The 23731-nt window shown below is 34.4% G+C and overlaps 1 protein-coding gene and 1 pseudogene across 1 annotated transcript; both read right to left on the minus strand.

The window, feature by feature from the left end:
* On the minus strand, positions 1-15574 carry LOC112012056 (regulator of telomere elongation helicase 1 homolog; annotated as a pseudogene).
* A 2984-nt stretch (positions 15575-18558) lies between these two features.
* LOC111991653 (WAT1-related protein At2g39510) lies at positions 18559-23026 on the minus strand. The gene is given in 8 exon segments (XM_065759596.1): positions 18559-18574; positions 18769-18790; positions 18793-18919; positions 19032-19193; positions 22098-22335; positions 22412-22528; positions 22650-22712; positions 22827-23026. Coding segments are annotated over 8 exon segments (945 nt in total).
* Between the last annotated feature and the right edge of the window lie 705 nt (positions 23027-23731).

The raw sequence follows: 23731 nt of genomic DNA on the forward strand, positions 1-23731 counted from the left end.
CATTACTAACCAAACACAAAATGTAATTACTAATTGCAAATCTCAATTAATAAACAAAGTTCCACAACTATAAAAGTACTCACACAATTCATCTGCATCAAACGGATCTCTTGGGTTTCCAAGCCAAATTTACAATGGGGATATTAAGGTTATCTGATTATTTGAGCTACACCATATACGTGAAAAGCAAAATATTAAACCTTTCCCTTTCAAGAGATACTGGAATTTTCAAGATTGAAAAAGTCAACCTTTATCCTGCTAATACCCAATCCCTCCCTCTCATATATTGTTCTAGAAACCCAATGTGCTTACTTGAGATTGGACAAAAGTTAAAAACTTGGATAAAATACAAAGAACAATACTGCACGTCAAAGTTTGTCATTATTTGTTTCAAGATACTGCTCATACAGAGAATGATACTTTGCAGGAAGATAGTCCTTAAACCTGTTCACAATGACGATAGCAAGGGTGAGAGCGGAAATGCTACAATTATTGAATATAAGAAACAAAATGTATGAAGAAGATAAATTTGGATATTTCAATTTTCAAAAAAGACTAGGGGAAAGGGAGACATTCTATGCATAATGTAAAAGAAAAACAACAAATAAAAGGTGTCACATTTGTCATTTTCAGGCTTAAAAATTTATCAATCATACCAAATTAGCAACATTTAGAAAGCACAATACACAAATGAAAGAGTAAATAATTTTTTTGTACTTAAATATCAATATCATAACCCAAAAGAATTTTATTAACACTAGTATCTGAATGAAGCACCCAACCTATGCCATAAATAATAGCATCCATAATCAATGTCAATCATGGCATTAATAGGAGGTACTATCTTATGAAGAACCCTCAGCCTTCAAGTCAAACTTTAGATGCAAAGCCACATAGGCAATTGCCGCCAATAGTATTAAAATCAAATAGCAATGAGTACCTTTCAAGAAGATGAAGCCTCTCTGGTCCAGAGAATAATCTCACAATGGATTGTAAAACTTGACTTATTTTCATTACTTTAGACTTAAGCGCCTTCATAAACTCCACAAATTTTTTATATTCTTCAGCACTAAGCTTCTCTTTAACCTGTAGGCATAGGTTTGAACAAAATCCAAAACCAATTTCTTAATTGACATTTTAAACAAGAAAGAAATACGAAAAACTTGGTGAGTCAGAGAATTGCCTCTAGCTCATTGGTTTCAGAGAAGAAACACAAACAAACATGACTGCTTCAATATGGTTCAGGCATCCAATGCAAAATTCCAAGAAAACCACTTGCTTTAGAGAAATGCTTTTTTAGGAGGCATGCAAAGAAGGGAGGGAAGATTCTAGAAGTATTACAGAAAATGATGACAAAATGGCATATAATCAGAAACATTTCAAGTCACCAATAAGTAATAACAATGTAAAAGTTCAATTATTCTGCGGTTAACAAGTGGAAGCTCTTCTTGTTGTGTTAGAAGCCAGCCTCCTGTCCAGTTTCTTGCCACATATTTCTCATTTACAACAAAGGAACAATCACATAAACTAAATAATTTACTTTATATTGTCAAAACACTTCACCTGAATCAGAAAAGCAGATCCCCTGGATTCCTCATTACCACTGGGGACAGGGTTGGACTGAACACCTTTGTTCTTCTGCCTGAAAAACTGAGCTTGCTTCTCTTGAGAAGTTCCTTGATCTTTATGCAGTACTGATGAACCAACTTGAGTATTTTGTGTACTGATGCCATCAGAATTTTGCAAATTCTCAAGATTAACTGAATTGATACCCAAAGGGCCAGTTGTTTCAAACTTCTTTGCACCAAATGACTGATCATGAGAAACTTCAATTTGTTGCATCGCAGCATTTTCTATGTTTAATAATTTACGCTTCCTAGCAGAACAAGGTTCTCTAATTTTTTCTTTGCTTGGTTTTTCATTTAATATAGAATAACCAGTCATATCAGTTATTTCATGATCTTGACATTGCATATTTTTCCTTCCAGGCATCAAAATTTTTTTCTCATTGCTGATAAGATCACTCTGACACTTCAAAATTAAAGATTGACTCTTAAAGGGAGACAGATGAGCGATTAGCAGGAAGAACTTCTCCCAATTGGCTTGAAGTTGAACTATTGCCTCTTTTAGTGTCACGTATTTGAGACAATGCCTTTACAGAAGAAACTCATTTGTGTTGCCTGAAAATTCTCATAACCAAGAAATAGTTCACACAAATAGCATTATCAGAAAATACTTTTACATCTAAATATGAACATCTTCACAGATAAAAAGTCCAGGGTTTACCAGGGTGAAAAAATTTTTTGGAGGCTGCTCAGGTTGCGTCTCTTTTGTTTCTCCTGTGAAAGAACATATAGTATTAGCCGTAGCATAAATAGGCTGCATTATTACAGAAAATTAGCTTTAATAATACACACGCCATAGGAAGGGCACAAATGACAAGCCAATGGTTCAATTCAAATTTTGGGAAGTAAACAAAACAACCAATAAACTCCACCCATGTTTGTGCATAGTGTCATCATATATATTGTTCACAACCAAATCCCAAGCCCAGAAATAAGAGAGTTGTTGTAGGATGGAAAACAACAGAATAATTAGTCACTTTCTTATGAATGAATTACAAATACAAGTTGGGGTGTGTGGCCAACCCTGATCACTTTGTTGAGGATCCAAAGTGGACCCCACAGTTTGGGGTCTAATACTTGCATATTATTGTCATTGTAGACAAAACAACCTGTTAGATTTTATGAAGTGTAGAGAAAGAGAGTATAGAGAGAAGAGAGAACACAAGGTTTATGTGGTTCAGCCTAACGGCCTACATCTACAAAGAGTAATCCTTGATAGCTACATCTTCACTATATTATCAATTCACTTAGTTACAATGAACCCTAAGTAGGGTTTATATAGGGAGAAAGAGCAAGTTTTAGGCATACATGGGCTTACAATAGAATTGGGCCCCTTGGGCCTACACACATAAACCTAATACCTCTAACACCCCCTCTCAAACTCAAGGTGGAGGCTTGATGGAACCTTGAGGTTAGAATGTAACTTGCAAAGATGAAGAAGCCTTGAAGATGAAGAAAGATCCCTCAAAGATGCCTTGAAAATGACCATGAAGACGACTATAAATAGACCGGATAATGAACATGCGGATTGCTGAAGATGACAGCGAACAACTATAAAAGACTACCAAGAGATAATAAGGGCCAAAGAAGGCTACAACAGTGACCAAGTAGGAGGGGCTACTATGACCTGAGGACCGCTACACTGAAGGCTTGAGGAACTTTGGCAAACAAGGCGCTGTGATGAAGCATGTGATGATGTCATAGATGTTGAACCGAAAGAGACAAGGGTCAATTCATGTGATTTGGGTGCCTCAAATGGACAAATGGATCCCAAAATCAAAATCTACGCAAAAATAATTACTCAACTCTTATCAACAATCTAAGTCAAAATGGTCAAATGCTGAATCAAGCAACGTTTGGTGATGCTTGAAGCAAGATGCACCCGATGATTAAGGCTTGAACAAAAGCCAAACAAGCCAATAATTTCAATGAAGAGCACAATACAAATTATACCTTTAGAGGCTACCGGTAAGATGTGAAAGATGCATTTGCGCATTGAATATAGCCAAAATCAACAAAATTGTTGAGGTTGTCCATATGCTATCCATGACAAGAAATAAATTGGGATAATTCTGTAGAGTGGATTATAGCGATGAAAACAAAAAAAAATCTTGTATTGTTGACTTGACTAGGAGTGATGTGGCAGTCTTCAACAACTAGGGCCACAGATTTAAAGGCAAAAGACCCACTTGCGGAGTAGAAAATAATCTCAAAAGATCCAAAATTTGCAAATCAAACTGTGCCTTGTATATTTAAAAATGCAAACTCATTCTTGATTGAGTGAATTGCATACATAAAGGACACGTTGAACCTGCTAATTATCACAACCCAATAGCAAGTCTTTGAACTATTGGTATGACATTCGGCGGTCAGTACTTGTTATCACAAGCCGAGAGGATTCTTTAAGTCATTGATAAATCATTCGGCCAGAATGCCACTAATACAATAGTAATAGACTTGTTGGTCCCTTCCAACACAGTTGGTGCCAAATGCAATAGAAACACAGCCACAGCTTTAGATGATGGTATTGTCGTGAGTTAGGCAGCGGCAATGAGTTTTGGCTTTTGATGGCAGCGGAAGACAAACAAAAAATGGGTCAAGATCAACTCTTTGATGGTGGTGGTTGAAAGGAGGCTCTGTGACAGTGGCTTGTGAAAGACATTGGTCTTGCAGTGTGATGCGACTTCTAACGGCAACTAGACTCTACCGGAGAGTTTTGACTGCAGTAGTGTGAGGCTAGAGAAGACGAACACAGCGGAGAAACACTAAGGAAGACAAAGACCGCTATTGAACACATTATAAGGACAGAAAACCATGGCCACAGAAAGGTGGCTTTGATACCATGTTAGATTTTATGAAGTGTAGAGAAAGAGAATATAGAGAGATGAGAGAGAACACAAGGTTTATGTGGTTCGGCCTACATCCACAAAAAGTAATCCTTGACGGCTACATCTTCATTATATTATCAATTCAGTTAGTTACAATGAACCCTAAGTAGGGTTTATATAGGCAGAGAGAGAGAGCTAGGGTTAGGCATAAATGGGCTTACAAAATAATTGGGCCTCTTGGGCTACACACATAAACCTAATACCTCTAACACAGCCATTAAATTGTAACAAACACCTAAACCTAATCTTAAGTTCCCAGATTGAAGTTGGTTCAGGACCTAAGTGAAGACTTGGCTTGTATGTGATTGGCTCCTGGTTTCTTTATTCCAGTAAAAGCAACAGGATCAGGATGTTACTAACCCAAACAATATAAGGTAGACCCAAACAATATAAGGTAGACCCAGCAAATGGGAAGCCTGCAATTTTCAGTCAAATGCAAGCAATCTAACAGATTAAGGTTAGGATATTTCTTTTAAGTTCACATACCTATAACTTGGTGATCAAATAGCTTTACTATCAAACTACAGAACAGCCAGGAGAAAGAAAGTGTCCACAAGTGGCCATTGGACCCTTAATTGATATCTGTGTGTGTGTGTGTGTGTGAGAGAGAGAGAGAGAGAGAGTGGGGGAGGGAGAAAGATTGATAGGCAGTACCCATTTTTATATATTCTGTTAAAAAAATTTAAGGCTAACCCAAAAAATGTAAGGCAGACTGACGTAGGACAACTAGAACAAAACTGAAACAACAATAAAATAAAAGGATATGACCTAGGAATCAGCACCTAGGCCTTGCTTGGAGTTAGCACCAAGCAAGAAAATCACTAGGAGTCAGCACCTAGAGTAAACCTAGAGTCAACACCAGACCAAAAAAGAGACCAAACGGCCATTTTTTCATTCATCAAAATATCAACTAACTCCTCAAGGAGTACAATAGGTTGTTTATAAAAGATTGCTAAACCCTAATTCTAATTGGCTAGAAAACCTTAATTGTCTTATTACAAAAATAACCTTACTTCTAAATTAAAATACTAAAAACCCAATAAACTAATAGGACCTAAAACATAAAAATACAATTGGCTTGCAAACATAAATAATACTAAACAATAATCTTCTTGCATCTCTCGCATCATTCTCCCATGGTTGGAGAAAACTCGACCTCGAGTTCTAAAGCGTTGAAGGATTAGGATGCCGACAAGTAACACTTGCTTCAAGTCTGGAATCACCTTAGGGAGCATAGAGAAAAGAAAAACCTTGAATTCCACCACGAAAAACTCTTCTGGAATAACAAAATCAATGTGTGTAATCAACATAATCTTATCTTGAACCATTGGAAGCAGTATGTTATCCGCTTTCTCCACTTTAGCAAACTCTTTGTCTTCATGCACCATGAAAGGCTGATCAAAAGCAGATTCATTAGCTTCCAATATCACATCATGTGCACCCTCTAACATAATACTCTCTTTAGACACTATCTCTTCACCTTGCTGCTCTTCAATAGATTCATTTCCTTGCACGCATGTTAAAGCAACACTTGTCGAGGCATGTACATCTGTGTCAACATTAGGCTTTGGTGTTGCTGGAGGATTCTCTACGACCAAGATATCATAATCAATGTTGTCTTCTATTGGGGCAGCAATAAGTTCATTGTGATCAAGTATCCTTGGTTTTCCAATTGAATCGGTTTGAGTCTTATTTTGCTTCATCTGAGCAATCCTATCTTGAACATCTTTCATGAGCTTTACAGATAATTCCTTTAATTCCTTGGTAGATAATTCCTTGATAGATTGTTCAAAAGTGCGCTGAGGGCATGAAATGGGATGACGATGAGGATTCATCGTATTTGCTTCAATTTGAAAAATACCACACTGAGATTGGGATAGATACTTAGCTCGATAGTATGGTGACAAGTACTCATCACAAAGCTTTTCTTTCATATCTTCCCACAATGGCAGGTTCATACTTCATATAGCAGAAATATTCAAGGTTTTCCCAAAACCTTTGTGCTTTACCTCTTAACTTCAACTTGGCATACCTAACCTTCTTGTTATCTGCAAAATTTGCTTGCTCAAAGAATTGCTCCATCCCATTCATCCAATTGACAAAATCTCGTGGATAAGTTTCACAACCATCAAAATAAGGTGCTTCTAATATTACCATGATTCTCTATGTTAAACTTATGGTTAAGTGATTAAATTTACTATTTCCTAACAGTTTAAACTTTTGGGACAATCAATAGTTTTAATATGGTATCAGAGCAGGAGATCCTGAGTTCGATCCCTGACTTTACTCTATCTCCCATTTAAAATGTTAAATTCCCACTTGTTGGGCCCCCACTTATTAAGGGGAAGTTTAGGCCCACAAGTGAGAGGGAGTGCTAGACTTATAGTTAAATGATTAAATTCACCATTCCTAACAATTTAAACTTTTGGAACAATCGGTAATTTAACACTCTAAAATAGTACTTCAACAAATAGTTGCTATGATTTTCTCTAGACAAATCATTGGAATGGGCTTCTAAGACTGTTCTCCCAAATAGTTGCTAGGATTGGGCTTATTGACAAGTTTGGATTTCGTGCCTTAAAGGCTTAAAGGCTTGGGTTTAAAAACTGACTTCGGTTGGTTTGTTGGTTTGCGTAGTTTACTTGGGTTAGGGAATATTAAAATCCAAAAGGCTTCCTAATTGGGTGGGTCAAAAACAAGGGGGGGAACTTGATTAACAAATGGGTCGGATGAGGGTTTTCTAAGACTAAAGGGTACTTGAATTAAAAAGAAAAAGGACCAGGTTAAGCATTACCTTTGAGATCAGATCGATGGGAGGCACTTGTGCTACAGTTGGATGGTGGTGTGGTGGCCCAGGTGAGGGTTGGTTTTGCGGTGGGTACATGGTTGGCGATGGAGGTCACAGGCTATTGTCAGTGGCTAGCGGCGGAACAGTGAAGGTGGCGCGATGTACAACGGCACTTGGGTTCTGTGGGTTGTGGGTAGGTTTGTGGTTGTGGTGGCTAGCTTTTCTGGTAGCTGGTGTGGCGCTTAAATAGTGGCCAAGATTGACAGATGGGGTCTGTTGGTTGTTGGGTCAAAGGGCTTTGGTTGACGGGTAACCTTCTGGTGGCTTGATACGTGTGGGTATTGAGAGATGGTTTTTTGATGTGGTTTGGCAGAGATGTCGTGAAGGGATTTTGAAGGTGGTGTGGTGGCTGGATTTCTGGTGGTGGAAAATATATAGTGAAAGTTTTTTCTTTTTCTTTTTTGGTCTGCTTCTGGATTGACTTGCGATGATACTTCAAACAAATCAGTGTTTGCTCTGATACCAAAATTGATGCAGGACAACTAGAACAAAACTGAAATAACAATAAAATAAAAAGATATGACCTAGGAGTCTGCACCTAGGCCTTGCTTGGAGTCAACACTAAGCAGGAAAAGCACTAAGAGTCAGCACCTAGGGTAGACCTGGAGTCAACACGAGACCAAAGAAGAGACCAAACAGCAATTTTTTTATTCATCAAAATATCAACTAACTCCTCAAGAAGTACAATAGGTTGCTTATAAAGGATTGCTAAACCCTAGTTCTAATGGCTAAGAAACCCTAATTTCCTTATTACAAAAATAACCTTACTTCTAAATTAAAATACTAAAAACCCAATAAACTAATAGGACCTAAAACATAAAAATACAATTTGCTTGCAAACATAAATAATACTAAACAATAATTTTCTTGCGTATCCCGCATCACAGACCCAGCTAATGGGAAGCTTGCAATTTGATGCAAGTAATCTAACTGATCGGGGTTTGGATATTTCTTTTCAATTCACATACCTATAACTTATTTTTTAAAGAATAAAGTAACTTTTTGATATGTCAATGGTTAGGAATGAGAGGATTGAACCTTGGATGTCTTCTTTAGAAACACCAAGAGTTCACATGCCTATAACTTTGCGATCAAATAGCTTTACTTTCTAACTATAGAACAGCCAAGCGATAGAAAGTGTCACAGATAGCCATTGGACCCTTTATTGATATCTTTATTTCAAGTGTGTGTGTGCGTGCGCACACGCAAGAGAGAGAGAGAGAGAGAGAGAGAGAGAGAGAGTACAATATCAAAAGACTGAAAGGGAAGTACCCTTTTTTTTTGGTAGATAATAGAAATTTTAGTAAAGAGCAAAGAACAATGTGTTCACGATGGTGAACCCACTGCACATACCCATATTTATATATTTTGTTAAGATTATTTCTTGATCTAATCCATTCAAATAGATCTATTACCCATAAAGGCAAGAATCTTTTACATTTTGTATGTATTGGTAGCCAATTGAGCACACAGACACAACTATATTTTTTGGATCTGCAATGCATAATGTATAGAAAGCCCTCATTCTAAAAACATTCATAAAACAATGTGTCACATAGTTACTCAATATAAACTTCGAATATCTGAGAAAAATAATATCCAACCTACATATACATTTACCCAACACTTTTAGGGGAATACATAGGTAGATATAAAAGTCATAAAAACAATGAAACTGGTCATGTTCTTTAGCAGGAAGATACTTACCTCTCTTTTCTGTTTGTATTAACCTTAGATGAGTAGAACCTCGAGCTCCTGCATCCCGAAAAAACCAGGTCAATGCAAAAACTACATCCCCAAATTTGGAGTAACACTGCAAGAGTGAAATGAGTTAGCACTAGAAATTTGGAGATCAGAATTCAGAAGGTTGTTCCAAAAGATGACAACACACCTTGATGTGCGGCTGTATCCAAAGTGATATTTGGGATTGTCGATATGGGTGTGCAAACCTGTTTATAACTCACAAGAAAAAGCATAATTCAAAAAATATATATACACGTAAATGTCAAGATTAAAATTTAACATAGTCACATCAATAAAAAATAATAATGATGAGAAAGGCATTAATTGGTTGCAAGCCAAAGTCCAAGATGGATTTCCATAACCTTCTCAATGACTGGAAACAATAATGATCATTTTGCATTTTGCATGTAATTATGTATTGCATATTTTCCAAACAGGTGGTTAAATATCTTTTGCAGAGTTCCACCTTGCACTTTACAAGGGAAGGAGATTCTATTTGAATTAGAGCTTAAAATTCAACAAAGATTAAAATGACAAAAGAAAAATCAGCTCCAGAAAATTCACAAAATTTGTTGAGTTCAGAATCCAACCATGAAGCTTCTGTACAAGGTTTAAAAAGAAAAAACTGTTGAATGCCAAATAGTCAAGAATTAGAATGATAGTTCAGAAGTTTATCAGTTTTTTTCTTTTCCCCAATATTTCTTTAAACAGGAGGGGACAATGAAAAGGCCATCATATTCTAAAACATATAGCAAATGGCTTACAACCAGGTAAAGTGGATATTACATTATTTATATACATTCTAAATATCTTCTAAGCTAATGAATTGATGATATTATGGACACTATCTATAAGTTGTGAAGATAAAATATAAACTAAATAAAGAGAAATAAAATGAAATTAAGATTTAAAAAAGGACAAGTAGTACTAAACAAGACAAATAAGAAATGATCATCTCCTGATATTTTTGCTAAGTCACATGCTTGTGCATTCTGTTGAAATTAAAGACCAAAGTGACAGAACCAACAGAAAGAAAAACCTTTCATCACATAAAATAATAGCTCCATAATCATGACGATGACGGATTATGCGTCCAACAGCCTGATTCACAGCTCGTGATGCTTGTTGATTATACCAATCTTCTCCGGTTAGAACCTACAAAGTCAAAGTCAAATAAAAATTGGTAAAACAATTGTCAAAATCAACAATGGCATGTTTTGTTGGTAAGATTTTTTATTCTTTAGAATTTAAGATTCTCATGACTTTAAATTCCTAAGAATTTAAATTTCAATCTCAGAGTTCGGTAGCTCAAAACTAGTTTTAGAAATCTTGAGAGTTTAATGAACATTTGATGTAGAGAAAACAACCCACGTGGTCATTATGGTAGGCGAAACCTAATAAGGAAAAATATTTTTAATGTGATTTATAAGGTGCACATTATAGTAGTGAAACCTGATAGGAAATGTTAACTAGTTTTAACTTTTAAGCGTGATTTGTTACAATTCTAATTAAGTGCGAGACAGAAGAATAAAATTCTTAAAAGTTGAGACTTTATTATCCCATAAATTTTGGAAATGGCAATATCCTGAGATTTTCAGAACTTCCACAATATTAGTTAACCAAACACCCATAGTTTTGATAACTCTCAATAACTTTAAATTCTCACCTTAAATTCCTACAAACTGAACACAACCTAAGGAAAAACATCAGGTACTTAAAAATTGACATCTCAATCAAGCAGTAAAATGATTACCTTACACACTTTGCTTTGGGATTGTCCCTCTTGATCCAAGTACTCACGTTTTAAACGAACCTGATTTACTTCTCATATCAGTTGAGCAAAGCTAATATGTGAAAATAAGCATAAGATTCATGACAGAACTACTTAAGTAACTACACGGCAAAAAAGATCAATCATGACATTCACTTGTTACAATTTAAGTATTCCTGGTCCCAGCAAATGGATAAACTTTGCATTATTTGTGTAAAACACAGTGTTGTAATTATAGCAAACATGATAGCCAACTCCAATGGCAAGCACCCAAGGATATTTCCTAAACCAAACATGAAAAAGCAAACCCTATAGATGTATGAGTAATAAAGAACATATAAACTAATATGTTGTGAAACTAATTGACTTGAAAGAAATGGGAACCCATAATAAATTAACATGACTTTAATTGTGTATGTAAAGACTTCCATGTAAAATGGCAAAATGAAATTTAAATCCCTGCTTGTCAATTAATGAATGCCACAAAAAATTTATGCACAATAATACTATCCCATCTTCTAAAAATAATTAAGATCAAGGGTCTGTTTAGATACCGCTTATTGCTGAAAATTGAAAACTGAAAACACTGTAACAAAATAATTTTTAAATGTGTGAATAATGCCGTGGTACCCAGTTTTGTTGAAAAAATTGCTGAAATCTGTACTTGCGGCTCCCGTGAATAGTGCATGGGACCCACAGAAAAAACACAGACGAGCGTCTGTTTCCTTTTCAGTGCAATCCAAATCCATCCCAAATGATGAAGGCTCAGGTAACTAAGATTGAAAATATATTGTTGTAACCAGCCACTTATGAAGAAGCTAACATTTAAACATCAATGGTTTTGTTATTGTTTTCATTTTTTATAAATATTAAGATTTGGTAAACAGATAGAAGGGGTAGCCCCCAAACAATGGGTCAACTATTATAAATTATCACCATCACAAGTGAATGCTTACTTCAGGAACAGCAATGGTTAGAGCTAAGCATTACATATATCTATCTCGACATTAAAAAGTTTAACTTCAAGTCCAAAAATTGAAATCAAAATGCTAGCAAAACCCGGTCTAGATATTTGAAAGTCACATATTGATTATAAAGTATCAAGTCAAAGTCACCAAATGCAGATGAATCATAAAATGCCTTACAGAGTAGATGTCGCACTGCAGCTTCTTTAAGTATAGATAAAATGGCAAAGGATTTGCATGATATGCAAAAGAGCAAGGAACAATCAAGTCTCAAGAAAAAGAAAATGTCAAAAAGATTATCAAACCTTAGGATCATTCATCGTAGCAAATGGCATACCAGTGATGACTACAGCTCTTCCAGCCTGGTCAGCAAAATCTAGTCCTTCACTTACCTAAATAACAGATAAGAATCAGCTGTGATAAATGGACTTGAACTTAAAAAAGACATAGCAGATATATAACCTTCATATTTTATTATGCTTGCCAAATTTGCATCAAGAAATGAAGCATCAGCCAACCAAAGAAAAAGTTCATTTTCTGAAAATCTAGGAAATGCTAAATAATTTGGGAAAGATATTGAAATCTAACTTTAAAACTATTTGCTAGCCAGGAAGATGTCAACCGAAACTACAAGTCTTATTGCACCCAATACTTATATATACTAACAGTGTTGTTCACAATATTGGGTGACTCAGCAAGCATGTAACCAAAAGTATATGACCAAAGGAGTCCACCAAACAGAACATTTCAAGGCAACATATTTCAACTGCCTCAAAATATAAGGACCAAAGAGAGCAATGGGATTTCATGTGGTGTCTTCTGAGTGTGAATTGAGTGATGCCTAGACTGGTGTCGGATTTGCTGCTGCGTTGGGCTGGTCTTCCGATTAAGATTGACAGGTTGGCAATTTGGAGTCTGATTCCATCTTGTTTAATGTGGATTGTTGGAAGAGAAAGGAATTCGCATTTTCGAAAATAAAGATTCCTCAGTACCCCAGCTTAAATCGCAATTAAAGGAAAAATTTATTAGCATTGAACCAGGCTTTCTCTCCTTCCCCTAACTGAGGTTTTGATTTGTTGTCTTTCCTAGATAGCATGTTTCTTGATTGACTTGTTTTTATCTTTTTAATTTTTCCTCTGTTTGAGTGCCCCATAGCATACTCCCTTCGTACTGTAGCCTCACTTTTTTTCTGTCCAATAAAACATTTACTACTTTATTGATCCAAAAATACATAAAAGCACCAATTCACAAAATTTTGAGGGTAGTAGACAATAAATATTGCCAAATAGAGGACTCATCAAATGAACTTGCTAATGACGAATGAAACATTATCCAAGAAGACACAGATTCATGATTCTTTACAGCATCTCTACTTACCATCTTGGAGCTAGTCAATTTTAAATGTGTATCATGCACTCCAGAGACTATCATAAAAAAATAATAATTAAAAATTATTTGAAAATATCCCCGGATGACAATGATGCCAGATGAGTAACATACTTTCTATTAAACAATCTTAAAGCATTGTATACACAAAGTTTGGAAACTTCCAAAACCCCTTAGTGGTTGTATGATAGTCAAAAACATGCAAAGCAAATCTCATCCAATCCAATTGGTCCACAAAAAAATTTAGAAGTCAGCAAATGCATAACAAACAAATATTTTCCTGCCAAGTCAAAAAAATACCTTCCCATAACATACAGCAAAAAAAATTGCACCAGAAGCTGAGGTGTCCTTCAACTTAGCCATATAGTCCTGCCAAAACCAAACCAAATGGATTACCTAAAGACTAAAAGAGAAGACAGCATACTTATACATATGTGACAATTAATTGGATATATAGGTAATGTTGGTTACCTCAATTGACAAAGAAAACATTGAAGACTGTCTAGGTTCTATCACAGGTTTCTTATGTTTGCAGATTCTTTCCCATATTGTAGTTGAATTTGCATGACTCTACAAAAAATGGAACATGATTTTTCATGAAATAAAAGCAAACAGATTTCACCCTTTCAAGTATTCAAACCTCTACCATATTCTTCCAGCACCCAATGCATTGGTCCATAATGTAGTAAGATGAAAAGAATACAAGCAGTCCATCGGGTACAATTCGAGCAAAGTTTACTGGAAGACAAAAATATAAGCATAACTTCTCAAATGAGCATCAACAATTATCAGGCTATCGATTTGAATAAACTTCAAATCTGATAAGGGAATATGCTTAAAATTCAGTGCAAAGCCAAAATTTTTAAAAAAGTTATGAACCACTTGAGTTTTTAAGGGAGAAAATTATGTTGTCCTCCAGAACACAACAAAAACAAACCAACAAAGCCTTATTCCCAAAATTTTGGGGTCGGGCGATCCTCGACAAATTAGCCATCCTCCAGAATATAGAAATATTAAAACATAGCTGGTTTTGACTTTTACTTCTTTTAATATTCTATTCTTTTTTTTTTTTTCTCAAAAGCCCCAACTTTCTAGGGTTATCTGCGCTCATGATAGCAAGCTAGAAGATTATCCTAGCTGATATGAATGAAAAGTTCAATTGAAACCTCACTGTACTACCAATCTATCTTTTACACATCAACTGTGAGTTATCAACATGCCAAAGCTATTTAACATATCCCATACAGATATGTTAGTTGAATATCAAATAATCCCACCTTTTAACTAGGGACCATGCATTCTAAGATTTCCCTTCATTGAAGAAACAATAAACCTTTTACATTTATCAAAACAGGCGGTGTTTGAATCATTGGTGTCATAATAAATAACAACACCTTCAGCCTATGAAAAGCAGCATTAGTAGTGGTTATCTTACATACCAATAGCATTTCCAAGCTCTTGTTTGTATTCTACAGAATCACGGTTCCGGTAAGAAGAATTGAAAGAGCAACAAGAAGGGCCAGCTGATACAACTCCAGCCCATATCTGACTTGGGGTGATGACGTGAGGATTTTCCAACCGAACAGGAAATTCTCTGAATAACCAATATTGCATTTTCTATTTAGGAATTGTGAAACATGGAATAACCTAATTAGCATAAGAGTCACTTACAATTTCAGTTCCTGCGCAAATGAATCCATGGGAGACAACGTCCCAGATGTCAATATGATTGAGCCCACATCCAACTTGTGGAATTCTTCCAAGGCAATTCCTGGATTGAAACACCACCAGCTGAGAGTCCTTGATGCCTTACCTGCAGAATCAAAACAAATAAAGATATATAAATTAGACTATGACAGGATAGCATATGTTCAATCACACACTATGCCGATCTTTTCGAATGCACATTTTCACTAACTCACTGTAAATTGTGAATGACAATTAGGGATATCAGAATAATACTTTCTTTCATTATCAAAAATTTTATTATAAAAAGGAACTACCTCATCCACACTTGGTGATAACGTGAGATAGCTCTACAGAATTACAACTTATATGAATTACAATCCAAGATTTAGAAAATCAATAAAATTAATTGTAGATTGAAATTCTCTATGACCCAAGAAATTAGATTACTTTCCTCCATCCAGTTAGAAGATCAAACACACATTTTGGCAGACCAATTCCACCCCAACTACAAAAAAAATGAAGCCACAAAGATTATAAGTGACTTCACAACATAGAAACAAGTGGTCCACAGTCTCCCTATTACACTTGTACATGTAACACCATTCTACCATAGGAATACCTCTCCTCATTAGACTCACCAAGTCCACATCTTCCCCCATGTCACCATAGCAAATCACTAGAGCCTATCAAGACCTCATAATAAGACAGAACATTAAAATCTTCCACTGCTGTTCAACATCCACCTCGTTCAATCTGGACCAGCCCTATTTGGGATGTTGGAATACAAAATATAAAAGAAACCACTGACTCTAACTCCCAGTCATTGAAATCACATATAAACCTAATATTCCAAGAGTGGGTCCTACCTTCTTGCCTTCTAAACAAAAATGAACTAAGGCTTCCTTATCTTCAACAATCGCATACAACTTTGGGTATAGCTCTCTCAAAAAGATTTATCCATGCCACTTATTGTGTAAAAACCTCACATTTAACATCCCCAACATCATATTTTACAACCTCCACAAATCTATCCCAACCTGCTCTTACACTCCTCCATAAGCTACAACCATACACACCTCTTACCCCTTTCATTGACCATCAATGTAACAACCCAAGGAAATGCACTAGCTACATCTGCGCTATACCTCAAAATGACTAGTCATAATTGAAGCTCCTTGTAATTGTTAATAAAACCCAGTTTAACCCAGTATATGCCCAATGTGGGACTCCACACACCACACACATCACACAATCAATCAAATTGGAACATCACAATCTCTCCCACTTAAATCCCTAATGTCCTCGTTAAGGCTCAATTTATGGGGTAATGTCTCTAAGCCCACACAGGGTTACTAGGCTAGCTCTAATACCATACACTGTCACGACCCAAATCCATGGAATATGAATTTGAAATCCTTGGTTTTAAACAAATTTAAAGATCAAGAACCTTTTTAGAAAACTTGTCTTGAAACTCAATTCTTTTCTGAAAATAGTTTAGTTTAGAAATCATCTTTTAAATGAGATTCGAATGTTCAAAACGTTATTTAGAATTCAAAGTTTCTCTCTAAAACATTATTTAAAGGTCGAAGTTTCTCTTTCACTGATGTAAAAATGCTTTTGATAAACTTTAGATAACGTAAGCTTAAAATCATAACTTTTGAAAACCTTTGACTTCTAAGAACCTAAAGAACAAGACTTGTGCATATTATGCATAATTACTTACAGCACTTGAATCACTTTGAAAGTCCAACCAAAACAACCTCCAAAAATCTCAAAACACTCTTAAATAGGACCTATAATCAACCATGGAAATTACTTAATATCCTCCACAAAATATAAAGCTTATCGAATTATACAAACTGACTCACTAGGAAAATACTTTGCTGAACTAAATGATAACACTGATGCAAAGCATCTCTACCCAAAACTATGTTTCCTTGAATTTCTCAAAACTCAGAGGCAGCAGCCAATACTTTAGGTTTTAATATATGTCCTAAAAAAAAAAAGTAAAAACTTAAACATGAATTAGGCTCTATAACCATGACTTTGTTCTAAAATACACACTATGGGCAAACCTAGGATTTAAGTTAATATATATAACCCCAAAGAAAACGTTAAAGCCACCTAATATATATAACCACAATTAAAAACCTTACAGCCATCCTAATATATATATAATCACAATTGAAAAGGTGAAAGCCTCATGACTACAGATTTGATCCATGACTTGATCACGGATATATACAGATATCTCCCAATGGGTTTAATAGCATATAACCCCAATAAAACACTGTGAGCAAAACTACATGACTTGTTCATGGATTTAATATATATACATCCCAAAGAAAAAAACGTGAAATCCATATTCATGATTTTATAACTTTGGCTTTTGTTCTAGAATACGTACAGTGGCAGGAACGGAGCCAGAACTTGGAGTTAGAAAGGGCAATTTTATTGTTAGTTATATGCAGTAGCTTCGGCTTTCGGCTTTATTGCTTAGCTGGCAAAGGTTTTATTTATTTATTTTTTTTCTTTTTTTTTTTTCGTAGAGCGTGTCTTTTGTTGATAAGAACAAAATTATTTTGTTTAAAATTTTTGAAAGAGCTAAGTTGTTTGTTTTTGGTAAAATTGATTGATTGGTCTCATTTTTTTTTTTTTTTTTGGCTTTGCTATTGCCTATTGGTAATTTTTGTTATTGGGCTAATATTTTGGACTTGTATATATATATATATATATTAGATTTTAGATCTATAATTTTTTTATGGACTTTAAAAGGAGGAAAATACTAGATCTACAAATTTTTGTTGTGATTAGTGGTTATTAATAAGTAAAAAAGTGATGTAAGTAGTGGACTCAGATGCAAACCAATAAGAATTTGCTACCTCAATAGTCTGTAGAAATGTTGTAAAAAAATTTGTAATTGTAGCATTTCTCTTATAATGATCAATAAGGGGACAAAATTTAATTTTATTGAACGAAGTTGCTAAATTTAGTACCTAAATATATAGTTATACAATTATATTATTTTTTACAAAATTAGGCGGGCTAGTCCATGAATGGTTCTGTCCATTTACAGTGGCAACCTAGGATTTTATATATATAATTCCAAATGAAAACACAGTGGGCAACCTAGGATTTAAGCACTAACATAATAGTGTAAATCATATCCTAGGAAAATACCCCTTTAAACAATCTACACATCCCTAACATTTTCCATGATAAAATTCTAAAATTTTAATTCTTTGTTTCTAACAGTGAGAAATCATACCTTGAACAATTTGGTTGCCTCTTCAATTGTATGTGTTCTAAACTCCAAGTGAAAAAATACACCTCCTAGCCTCCTTAGTGGTGAAAGCCTTCTTATGAAAACCCTAATTTATCTCTTCCTCTACTCCATAATTAACACATCAGAGATGTGGGCTTAGTGGGGTAGTGGGCTGCAATTTCTAACAAGAGTACTTATGGGCCATCAATTATATATATATATATATAATAACCTCGAATAAAGATATGCGGGGTATCACAATCAACCCTATTCTTCACCAAAATATTTCAATAAAACCACCCTTTCCACAAATGAGTCTTTTCCTCTCTAAAAAGTCACAACCATTCACCCAACTAGGCTTGGTTAAAAGTGCTCAACCTACGCACACCCTATCCTGCATTACGCATGGGATATTAAATTTAATACTTCAATAATGCAAATGAGATATTATGGATTAATAAGCCAAAAATGAAGAGATCAAGACATAATAGAGAATGACAATACACACACATAATAAATAAGATCTATCCCAAACNCTCTAGACTTATTAATAGCCCTAATAGGATAGCTAGAAAAATCAATGCGCACCTTCCTAAGCACATTGCCTCATCAGAATGAAGGAGCCTATAATTGCAACTAGAACTGTGCTTAGTGGACTAAAAGCAGTCACAAAAACAGGTCCTTTGTCCTTCATTACCAATCCTTGAATGTAAATAGGGAACGCTGAAGTTACTATGCCCTGCGTAAAATTTCACTTGTGAGTATAAATGCAAGTCTTAGACATAGCTAGCCTCAGATTATTTTTGTAAAAGGACAACAAAAGAAAATGTAACTGATGTAGAGTTTCTCACAGCGTATACAATAGCAAAGAGCTTAATATCTAAGTGTATTGACCAAGCCATGAGGTTCCCCCATTCCATTGCAAGGGCCACCATGGTACTTTCCAATGTGCCCATCAAACATATCAAAACTGTTAGGGAAAGTTCTGCGGGGTATGATTTCAGCGTAATTGCCTGCAAATCAACAATTATATCTCATCACTATTAAGTCTAACTAAAACATTTTTGGAATGCTAAGAGCTTATAGTTCAAGGCACTTTTTGATATTTCTAATAGAGAAGTATATAGTTCAAATCTTCATTCATCCATTGTCATAAGTAACTAGTAACTATCAAATTATAAAAAAAAAAAAAAAAAAAAAAAAAAAAAAAAACATTAAAATGAGATTCGGTATCATACTCTAATTTTAGTGATTATTTAATAAATAAAAGATAGAGCTTTTATCTAAATTTATGTATAAAACCATCCATATGTGTTAAATGACTCATTAAATAAGTCATGTGATATAAAGTGCATTGACTGTCTTTTGAAGCTCCGCATAATGGATTGGAGACATAATTCTCAGAACCTGACCGGACGGACCATGAAAACCATGAACCGTGATGAAAACCAATTTTTTAAGCATAAAAAACGGGCATATGTGACAATTCTGTGAACCCCTAAAACCGGGTTGGACCATACGAACCGGTCAAGAACCGTGCGGTCCAATCCCTTAGCAATTTTTTTTTTTATTTTTATAAAAAACAACTTAACACAATTTTATTCTACTTAATTAAATTATCCATCTCTTACAAGGAATAAAAAAATTATAATTAAAATTCTTCAAAGATATTCAACTTTACTTCAAAAATTAATCATAAATTTTAATGTTTTCATGGTTATTATTTTATTTTATTAACTTTCTTATTTAATTATTAAATATATGCTTGAAAATCATTAAATTTCCCTCACATATATAGATATATAAGTCAATTTTGCTAGTTTTATAAATTTAATATCTATATTTAGGCTTTAATTAATTATTAAATTAATTATGATGTCATCATGGTTCGACCCCGGTTCGACCTCGGTTCAACTTCAAAAACCTTGAACCTCTCCCTTTTACGTTCAATGAATGGTCCGGGTCTGAAACCTTGATTGGAGAAATGTTCCTTTAAACTGGTTTGGAAGTAAACTCTAAAAAAAAAAAAAAAAATCATAATAATTTTGGTGACGACAAAATGATGTTGATTACTATAATGTTTTAGATGTTAACAAAGGTTATGTAACAAAACTTGCATGAAAGATGGTTGCAAATTTTTGTGTTTGAGTTGTTGCTGGTTTATGGAGTTTCAAGTTGCAGAAAGGGTTCATTTATGGAGGAAATTGTTGTAGAAGAATTTCTGAGGTATTGGAACAATTAGGATGAAAAGACAAGTGCTGAGATTGAATAGAGTGTCTAGGTTATGAAAGTTTTGTATGTTCTAATTAGGTACGGAGCCAGGACTTGAAGTTAGGAGGTGGTTTTGCTGCTGACTACATGTAGCAGCTCCAGCCTTCGACTTTGGTGCTTAACTGTTAAGGGTTTTTTTGGTTGCTTGCATCTACTGTTGGGTAAGGACAAAATTATTTTGTTTAAAAATTTTGGTTAAAAATAGGTTGGGCTTAATTTTTGGGTAAAGGTTGGGTTGTTTGTTTTTGGTAAAAATAGGTTGGTGGGCTTAATTTTTTTTAGCTTTATTGTTAGTAATTTTTGTTGTTGGGCTAATTTTTTTGGAATTGTATATTTTGTTTTAGATTTTAAATCTATAAATTTTTTATAGCCTTTAAAAGGAAGAAAATGCTAGAACTATAAACGTTTTTACAAATTATTAATGTGGTGAGTAGTTTTTAGTAAATAAAAAAAGTGATGTAAATGGTGGGCTCAAGATGCAAACCAATATGAGTAATTGCTACCTCAACAGTTTGTAAGAATGTTATAGAAAAGTTTATGATTATAGTATTCACTTAAAATGATCAATGATATTATTAAGGAGGGCAAACAGGGGTGGCTCCACTTGGAGCTCAGGGGGTTCAAATGAACCCCCTGCATTGAAACCAATATATATATATATATATATATATAATATGTTTTACTTTTTTTTGGTTTTGACCAGTAAAATAAAAATTTGAACACCTTGATCTTAATTTTTTTTTTTTTTAAGCTCAGCTAAAATAAGTTTCAATATGATTCTCTTAACAATATTTTGGTCTTTTTAAACATACACACACAAAAACCAATTTGATATAAAATTTGGAAAAAAATTAATAAGTCCAACAACAAAGTAGAAATTTGTTAATCTTAAACCTTAGAAAAAACTCATTTAGATCTTAATAAATTTGGAATAAAATCAATTAAATATGAGATCAATTGATGAATGATTGTTTGGTTGTGTACATTGAAAGAGATGTAGCATGTAAGATTGATAATAAAAATATAATGCAACAATTTCAAAATAGAAAACATCATAAAAAGCAAAATTGTAAATTTTTTTTTTTTTTTTTTTTTTTTTACGATAAAGATATATTCAAGTTCTCTTTTATTTAAAATTTTATATAATTTATGTTTCTTATTAACCCCTTAAAAAATAATCCTAGAGTCACCACTGGAAGTAAAATGTAATTTTATAAAACAAAAATGCTAAAATTAATACTATGTATATACTTATATTTTTTTCTCCCCAAGTCCATGACTCCCTCCGTCCTTGGTTCTAATTGATTCTGACGTTTTCTTTTAGTGGATTTTCTTTGAGGTTTGACTCCTTGGAGTGATTTTTCTTTTGAATAGTTACTTTATTAGTTTTCCTCGTGGTTATCTTTTTTTTCTATTCTTTTTTTGTTTACTACTTTCATTATTGTTGTTTTAGATTTGGTGTGTTAATAATAAAACTATGACTGAATTCCTGTGTTGGAACATCCGTTTGGAAGTTGGAACATGCATGCATGAGTGTTTGTGGTTTAAATAAATTTTCCAGTGACCACTAGCCTGATCTACTTGTTCGTGCGTGTGTTCATTTTAAACTGAAATTGCAAATTAAATTAAGCCGATTAGACTCTTACTTGAAGAATAACGAGACCAGACCAGCTGACAGAACCTGCTAGCATCATGAGAGCACCCTTGATGACATCGTGCTTATTTGCTGCACTAGTAGATTCTTGATGGTCATTTCCATTTGTCCATGGCAGATTCAACATAGGTCCTTTAACCAGTGTCATAAGCATGGCCCCCCCAACCGTGACTATGGTCCCCAATACCTTTGCCTGGCCACGCCAACTCCTAATATTTACTTTCTCAATACTACAAAAGCATTCACAAATATATTTAATACATCATGTATGCATGAACAAACGTGAATGGGACTAAAGAGAATTACCCTAAAATCCAAGCCATTGAAAATGCAAACGCAGGAATAACATTGTCTATGGCTCTTGAAAAAGCTGCTGTAGTATACTTCATCCCAGTGTACAAGAAGTTCTGGCATATTACAATCCTGAGTAAGAGAAAATGAAAGCTTAAGTGTGATCCAAATTGCCAAAAATAAAAATTAAAAAAGTTTCGTTTGAAGCTTAAGACCAAAAGCTTAGTTATTGCGTGATGATCCAGATTCTTACCCCAATAAGGCGAGCAACACAATCTTGGCAAAGACAGAGTAGGTCAACTTTGGCCGTCTATTCCTGTTAAGAGTATTAAATTAAAGTGATTAGCTTTTTCATCTCACTCAACATGTAACACTGAAGAAAAGAGTTGAAACACATGTAAACAATAATGAGAAGGTAGGAGATGGAGACCTATCCAAGACAATAGCTAAAGGAGCAATGACAACAGTGGCAATGGCATACCGGTAGACTATGAACACATGTGGACTCATCCCCTTGTTTAGAGCAAACTTACTGATAATGGACAGCCCTGCATAGCCAACTTGCACTGAAATTACTGCCAGAAATGGTTTCACCTTGTTATAAAATTGATTCTTGGACTCCATAGACATGTTAAGCTAAATTTCTCTCAAATGAAGCATGGAGTTCACTATATTTATATGCACAATATTGTTTTTTTACGCGAACCACATTTGTATTATATCTCAAATCGACCATTGAGGCTCTTTATATATATATATATATATATATATAACTCTAATCAATCCAGTATATGCTTGATGTGGAACTCATGACATATTCACACAATGCACGCGCACTTAATCAATATCCAATTAATCTTGGACATCACAATTATTGTGACACCACAAATTGGGTTGCCTGAATGTGTGTTGAGTCTCACATCAAGTATTTATTATGTAAATTTTGGGTTTATAAAATATTGCAAAGAACCGCAATTGCAACCAAACTAGTCATTTTGGATTATAATATAGATGTGACTAGTATTCTTTTTTTAACCATTACAATTGGTATTAAAGCTAACCTAATAACCACATGTGGGTTTAAAGACATTATTCCACAAAATGGGCTCTGTCTACAACGTCAAGATTTAAGTGGAGTTAAAAATGAATTACAACACGTCTACCTTTATAACTTGTTTGGGAGAAGAGAATAATGAGAATGGAAGTATAACTTGTTTGGGAGAAGAGAATAATGAGAATGGAAGGTAAGGAAAAGAACTTTTAAAGAATATTCTTTTCATGGAGAGAAAAAATAAAATAAAACTTTTTTTTTTTCATTTCTTTCTATCATAAGTC

The sequence above is a fragment of the Quercus suber genome, unplaced genomic scaffold (genome assembly GCF_002906115.3).
Source record: "Quercus suber isolate HL8 unplaced genomic scaffold, Cork oak 2.0 scaffold_334, whole genome shotgun sequence".
Taxonomy (NCBI): Eukaryota; Viridiplantae; Streptophyta; class Magnoliopsida; order Fagales; family Fagaceae; genus Quercus; species Quercus suber.